This window comes from Medicago truncatula, chromosome 4 (assembly GCF_003473485.1).
Source record: "Medicago truncatula cultivar Jemalong A17 chromosome 4, MtrunA17r5.0-ANR, whole genome shotgun sequence".
Taxonomy (NCBI): Eukaryota; Viridiplantae; Streptophyta; class Magnoliopsida; order Fabales; family Fabaceae; genus Medicago; species Medicago truncatula.
Window position 1 is genome coordinate 55,873,082 of NC_053045.1, and position 7,378 is coordinate 55,880,459.

A 7,378-nucleotide genomic window follows, 5' to 3' on the forward strand; every position below is an offset into this window, starting at 1 on the left:
CAAGATACCTGGTTCATGTACTCTGGTTTCTTTATGATTCATAAAGCTCTAGCACGCTGATCATTATTTACCTGAACCAAATCTCCTATATTCTTGGCTCTGGAATCTTGGGTTGTCGTTGTTGATTTTCAACTTCATTTATTTATAATCGTAGATGATCTGTGTGCATAGGTATAACTGAAAATGGAAAAGGGAAACAGAGAGTATTTCGAGTACGAGAGGAAGTTTGGCTTCCAACGACAAAGAGAAACAAAGCATGCAGTCATAAATGAAATGAGAACTGGCCTTTTATTGAAACTGTAATATGTAGATACAAAAACAACAGGCAGATAAGAGAAACAAGACGAAATATGCTTCAAGGGGCAAGATTGTGATGAAGAGAATGATTATTATAGAAGTAACAAGAGGGGAGGAAGATAGATTTATGAACAATGTGGATAAATGTCAGGTTATCAGAAGTAGGTTTCAGTGCTTCACAGAAGACATGCAGAGACAGATAACTTTCATCCCTTGAGGTATCCTACTTTTTCCAACAAAGCCTGAATATCAGCACTGCTACTCCCCTCAGTTGCCTCAGCAATGTTAGGGCTGTCCATTGGCATAACATCTGAGAGAGGATAGTTTCTGTTATTATGGAGTTGACTGATTGCACTGCTTCCGACTCCCTTCAATATCACACTTTTGTGTAGGCCGCCAACCAGTCCTTCATAATCGGTGTCCCCACATTCTCCAACAAACACCACCATCTTTGACAATTCAAAACCCCATCGAACATATAGGTATCTGAAGGAAAAACACATAAAGTCATTAAGATGTCGCAGTAAACTTGAGAACAGTAACAACAGCCAAATAGAGGAAATCATGCTAGAGGTAAGAAACAGCTATGTGCAAGAGCATGGCTGATAAATTAGCACTGCATAAACTCATCCTAGAATGCTAGAAAAATGTGTAGCAATTGGCCACCTATATCCTCACCCCTCCATCCCATGGAAAAGAGTAAAGGAGGCGTCAGTATATACAAGTTTCAAACTTTTGGGATAACAGAAATTTTGGAATGGTGATTCAACAATACCTGAGGGCTTGGGAACGAGATGCCAGAACAGGAATAACATTCAGTCTTGTTCCATTCTGACAATATATAGGATGGCAACGCAGAGCTTGGATCCTCATCAACTTACGAAGCTCCTTCAGAGGGGGAGCCTGTAATAATTATATTGGACAACAAAACAATAAAGCTCTAAAGTGAATCTAGGATTAAAAAAAAAAAAAAAAAACTTCACAAAAAATTCCACTTCTAATCATAATGAGTAATGACTAATAATAATTTATACCAAATCATGAAACTGTGAAGAAAAATTACCATTCCTGGCTTTCGCACTTTGAAAGCATAACAGTAGTCAGTAGAAAGCTGTTCAACAGGACTCACAATTTGCTCGTTGCTCTCACCCTTCTTATCAGTGGTCGAAGCTGCCCAGCGTACTAAAGTCTTTCTTAACCCTTCTCCACCCCAACGGTATTCAATGTGAGAGTGGAAATACAAGTCACCCACAAATAGGCGATCTTCAGAATTGAGGGATGGATAGTAGAGATCACTGCCGCTGTTGCAAATATAAGCATCAAAATCATTGGGACTCAAGCCGCCTGAGATAAGAAATGACTGTATTTCAGATATTGTCATTGAGGTTGACAGGATGAACCCTACAGATCCATCAGCCCTCTCCGCACCAGCAGCCTTGAAGATTACTTTAATCATTTCAAGAAGACCTGAAGTAGTATCACAATCCACTGCAATCACAAATAGTCGATTTCTACTCCTCAATGGCGGAAATTTACCAGCATTTGAATTTTGACCGGATTTTTCAGCAGTCCCACCCTTGCGTACGTCCTTAGAAATGCCCTTTGACCAAGATAAAACAGCATTCTCTAATTTTGCACTTCTATCTGTTGCATTTCCATCGGGATCCAAAGAATTATCATTTCCACTATCCCCACTTCTCTCTCCGTCCATTGAAAATTTCAGGTTAAGAGATAAGTCATGTATATCTCTCAGTGAATCACCAGGTGATTCTTCTGATTCTGAACTTTCACCTCCATCCTCACTTCGCTGCCATTGAGGATGCCTTGGCTTGCAAGTGGCTATTTTAGACAGGTAAGTCTTGCAGTGCTCCGGCCATGAAAATAAATGAATATTCTTCAACCCATTCAGTCTACATTTTGCCCACAGTTGCTTGTTGCTAACAAGCTTCAAAAGAGCATCTGCAATAGACTGCTGATCATGGGGATCTACCAGCAGACCATTGTCAAGTACCTGTACTAGTAACCAATCAATCATGCAAGTTTCCATGGGAACTTTAACAAATCAATGCATAACATAACCTGTAATCAGAAATCATACCCGATGAATATCAACAGGACCACCATTTTTAGTAGCAACCATTGGCAACCCATAAGCAGCTGCCTGTTCAAGAAAGACACAAGTTAGTGTTTACAACTCCAAAAAGAATTCAACTAATAATAATTATTAATACAAGATTTAGAAGATCACCTCAATTAAGGTAAGGCCAAACGGCTCAATGATAGCAGGATTGACAAAGACACCCTGCACAGATATCGGATCTGAATGAAATGTAAAATGAAAACATAGTTGCATGGGTAAGAGAATTAAACAAGACATGAAGAAAGTAATATAGATCGACACCCACAAACAGAGGCAGACCCACATTCACTCTAAGGGTCAGCACTTGCACCCGCTAGTCTTTTGAAATTTGCACCAATTTTCTATATTTTTTTAATTTGACCACTCTAAAATTATATCCTACTGCACCAGCTCTCTCTTCTCTCAGGAAACACTGTTCAACTTCAGCAAGTGCAGATTCAAAGTTGCATCTTGGCAGAAAGCAATACACAAGCGCGGTGCAGGATTTGTATTTGAATAGAAATTTAAATTGAAAATATTCCCCAAGATGACATTAGTGTGGATCGTTGGAGTGTGTGTGTGTGTGTGTGTGTGTGTGTGTGTAATAATTTGTTCAATAATTACACCTGCTAGCCTTGGGTCCTGGATATGTCACTGCCTACCAAGTGGAGGGTATCCACACCAGATTGTTGTATCACAGTAAATGAATGCAAGAGGGTGTATTATAGAAGACGAATATATCGAAATGTATACACATCATGTATTTACAAAAGACACAGTGACTATCTATGAACTGAAGATGCGGCAGGGACGGCTTTCATGTAGGATGCATAGTACCATGTATGGGTACGGATACGACATTTTTAAACAAAAACTGAAGTATTTGACAGAAAGAAAAAAAAAACTAAAGTACAGGTATGTCATTATGAAAGTAAACTTTTATTAATAATGTAGCATGAAAGAACTAAATTGTTCAAACGACAACAGAATATCACAATTAAAAAATAAAAAAAAATTATTCAAGAACTCAAGATCTACTACAAAAATCACCCTAATATAGTGTATTGATAAACTCGCTCAACTAGAGGGATAAACAAGTAACAGCGAGTTTGCTGAAACAGTATGCAAGAACGGAGGGAAAACAAATCTTTACACTGTTGGTCCAATTATAAATAAAATTCACAATTTAACATTTTTGCTTAAAAGAAGTAGACAGTTATATCAATTTTCTAGTCCAGCCAAATGGATAAAGTTACCTTTGTCTTCGCTGCTAGACGATATATTTCAGGAACATCAGATTGTTTGTGGTGTTTAGGATATGCCACTTGCCCATACAGGTCATACTTATCAATCAACTTGAGTACTGAGAGAAGAACAGAAGAACTTGTGCTTGACATTTCATCAATTCCATCTCGGTTACCCATAATTAATGTCTGAAAAGCCCAAAGAGTGATATACAATTGATCAGTCAATAAACACAAGTCAGATGACCTAAAAATCAAGAACAGTGTGATCCTAAAGAAGTGCAGAATGATCATTCACAGTTTCATACAAGGTTAGCAAGCTCTCTAAGAGGACGGCATTCTCCAAATGCTTTCACCAAAGTTGTGATGTTCTTCTTAGGATCTGGTCTGGCAAGAGCAAGTATCACAGGCTTGCGAGGGTTTGTAAAGAACCGCATTATCTGGTAATCACAAAGTTTAAATTGGCGTTAATTTCTTTTTGCGTTGGATTTACAAATGAAACTTGCTAGTCAAGTCACGTGCAATAAATTATAAAACAAAAGCATTGAACTGGCAAGTTAACCAGGAAACATTGAAAGAAATGCAGAAAGCATATTCCTAACCTCAGACCAAATAGGTGGATCTTGGGGGGCAGGATGATCCAAAATCCCTTCAGGTTCAGTTTCTATATCACCGTCTAGTGGAACGATATGATGGAACTCCATACCCGGTGGAATTACCTGCAAGAGGTGTTGATGTTATACTAAGATCTAACTTTACATAACTTGCAACCAAGTATTTACTAAAACAATAGTGTCTGGAATGGAACAGGACTCAACGATAACTGCTGTTATCACTTATCAGTATATACCAGGCAGACTATGAGGAATGTCAATGATCTTTCTAACCCAATGCATTAAAAAAAAAAAAAAAAAACCTACATATTATTCGTGATCAAATTTGTTTTCATGCACGCAAAATAAAGCTATTCCGTTCCTGAACAAACTAAAAGCCATAACGGTGTTTAAAAACAAAACTCCAGGTCTCACCCCAAGTTAAAAAAATAAAATAAAACGACAATTATAACTGAAAAATAGATAATTTGCTCATGGACAACCCTATCAAGTAAAAACTAAGCAGCGAGACATTTTTCTTCAAGTGCCAGGATAAAAAGGGACGCAAACCAGTCATCAAAAGAGAAAAATGAACTTACTATTGCTGAATGCAAATTGCAGATGTGTATCAATATCAAAATGATATTTTACCTCTAGCGAGCTGTAAATGACTTTAATTCAAAATCAAGACTACCTAATTTGGTCCGCAACAAAAGGTTGTTAAGGTGTTGTTAGGAAGTTCAATTGTGAATTGTTATCCAGTACTTACCGCCACGCGAGGCATGTATCTACCGTAACAGCTCACATTACGCCTGATCCTTGCTCGTATTTTACGCTCCAATACTGGATCAAAACCATCATACAGGCGCCATTGTTCTTCTACTTCCTGTTTGGTGCTTGTTATGACTATTTCAGAACCATCAAGGGCTAATTCTTCACCTTCTATCCTACGCATGATCTTGTAAGTTGTATTTATTTCATCCCTTGATAATCGGCCTTGCTTTAAAAGTTGTTCCAACTTATCTCGACCAAGTGAGTGGCCAGTAAAAACCATCGGTACATTTAAAGCACCGGAGAGAAGAGCAGCAGAGTCACCTGCATCTGCATAATGGCCGTGAATGGCAACCGGCCAGACAGCATGCCCACTACCAATTTGCTCCCCAAGAGCCTTCGACATCTGTATAATGTGGCCAATCGCTCCATCAACAAATTCAGGAATGTAAGGCCAGAGTTCTTCTTTTGGAATATATTTATTTCTCGGACCAAATGGAATACGAATGATGTAAGCACCACTGCTCTCTCCCATGTCATCTCCAAATTCATCCGTGTTTCTAGGAGCCAACATTTCCGTTGGTTCCCCATAACTCCAATCTACATCTGGCGATGCGACTTGCCTAGTTAGCAAATCAACCCGATAAACTCCCGGCATTGATCCCAAGGCTCGCGCAAGCTCCACAACATACTTAACCTACTCAGCACAAAAAACAAAAACAGACAAAAAAAATCAGCTCCCCCACACAATCAGCTAGATATCAGCATATTTAAGAGTACAGCCAGTACCGTATCGCGCAATCAGAAAACGACAAAATTTAACAGATTCTTAACATGGAAAAGAAAAACAATATACAGTTGAACAAAAGTACTACCTGACCACCCGTATCAGAATCACGCCCCAGCTCCATATTCTCGCCACGTATGAGGCCGTGAATACTGCACGTAAACACCTTATTAAATTTAAGAATAACAAAACAAAATCACACACTAGAGATAAAACAGAGATCCACACAATAAAATAAAATAAAATAAAACATATTAACCAATTACAATAACATCAATCATTCATCAACATAATTTGATCCACTTTCGCATTGAATTTACCTTATGAGAACAATGTAGAGCTTCTTGCCTTTATGATTAATAGCCCAAGTTTCCATAGCATCAGCAGAACTGATTCGCGGCAATCTAGCTTTCGTAGATTCACCACCATGAGCAGAAACATCACTCACCGGATCTCCTCTCTCACCTTCAGATAAATCCTCAGACATATCAGCAGTAGCTTCTCTTCTCCCTCTTTCACGTTCCAACCTCCTTTTCGTCACTCTCTGCACCGCCTCACTCTCAAGCTAACCAAATCCAACACATGACAATCATCAACAACAACAACAACAACACCAAAATTCAAACAAAAAAAAAATGAAGAAACTGAACCTGCTTCTTCTGACGAGCAAGGTTCCAAATTCTCCAACACATGTTTTCCAATCTAGTGTTCCTCTCTTGAGGACTTCTCGATGAAGAAGCCTAGTAACAACAAATCAAATTGAGTTAAATTGATGAAAATAAGTTGAATTGAAAGAAAGAGTGAAAAGTGAAAAGTACATACCCGAACCCAAGAACGATAGAGATCGGTTTCATCAAAACCAATAACTTCTTCAACAAAGTAACGAGTAGGACTGAACCTACCTCTCTCTCTAAGAAGAAGAGAGGATTTAGCATCGTCAAGACCAGGACCAACGTCAAGAATCGCTTCTAGGTAGCTGTTTAACCAATCATTTCCAGCCATCTTTCTTTTTCTTAAGCTGTTTTCAAAAACAACTTCTTCAAAACGCGATTTTAAAGACGAAAAGAGACTTCAAGTAGAAGATGATGATTATGAAGATGAATTTAATTAAAAAGAAAAGGAAAAAATTGAGAGAGAATATTCGTTCTAAGAAAATGGACTATGGGAGTGACAGAGAACTATGTATGCGGGAGCGTCTGGCCTTTAAGCGGTTAAATCATTTATTATTTTATTATTTATTTATCGATCCCAAGACAAGTCATCACATTCCATTGGACTTACGAGGATTTCATCACCTCTTGACGCTTGTCAACCAGGATTGTTTTGTTGTGGTTAGCAAACTTTCTCAAGTTAAAAAAGTTCAAGTCCTTTTTTTAATATCTTTTCATATCATCAAATATTTTCTTTGTATTTAAATTATTATTTTTCCGAATAAATTGGCCTTTGATATCTTGTCATACTAAGTTAATGTATATGCACAGAGGAATGTTATAATAATGGAAAATAATATACATTTGGTAATTTCATAAAAGTTAAAAATCAGTTTGGTTGTCGGACTATGAAACTT

General features: G+C 37.9%; 1 protein-coding gene across 1 annotated transcript; it reads right to left on the reverse strand.

The window, feature by feature from the left end:
- Positions 1 to 265: 265 nt before the first annotated feature.
- LOC11446673 (probable sucrose-phosphate synthase) lies at positions 266 to 7,014 on the reverse strand. Its single transcript, XM_003609383.4, has 13 exons — positions 6,634 to 7,014; positions 6,462 to 6,551; positions 6,132 to 6,376; positions 5,900 to 5,963; positions 5,023 to 5,721; positions 4,263 to 4,379; positions 3,969 to 4,100; positions 3,673 to 3,849; positions 2,546 to 2,599; positions 2,396 to 2,458; positions 1,361 to 2,308; positions 1,073 to 1,200; positions 266 to 783 (listed from the first exon to the last, which is right to left on the reverse strand). The coding sequence occupies exons 1-13, from the start codon at positions 6,811 to 6,813 to the stop codon at positions 504 to 506; spliced, it is 3,177 nt and encodes a 1,058-aa protein (XP_003609431.1). The 5' UTR covers positions 6,814 to 7,014; the 3' UTR covers positions 266 to 503.
- Positions 7,015 to 7,378: the final 364 nt, after the last annotated feature.

Coding starts and splice junctions, on each gene's coding strand:
- LOC11446673 (XM_003609383.4), bottom strand. CDS start 6,813: ATGGCTGGAAATGATTGGTTAAACAGCTACCTAGAAGCGATTCTTGAC. Junction 5,964..6,131: donor CTCTACATTGTTCTCATAAG/GTAAATTCAATG, acceptor GTTTACGTGCAG/TATTCACGGCCTCATACGTG. Junction 784..1,072: donor TCTCGTTCCCAAGCCCTCAG/GTATTGTTGAAT, acceptor TTTTTCCTTCAG/ATACCTATATGTTCGATGGG.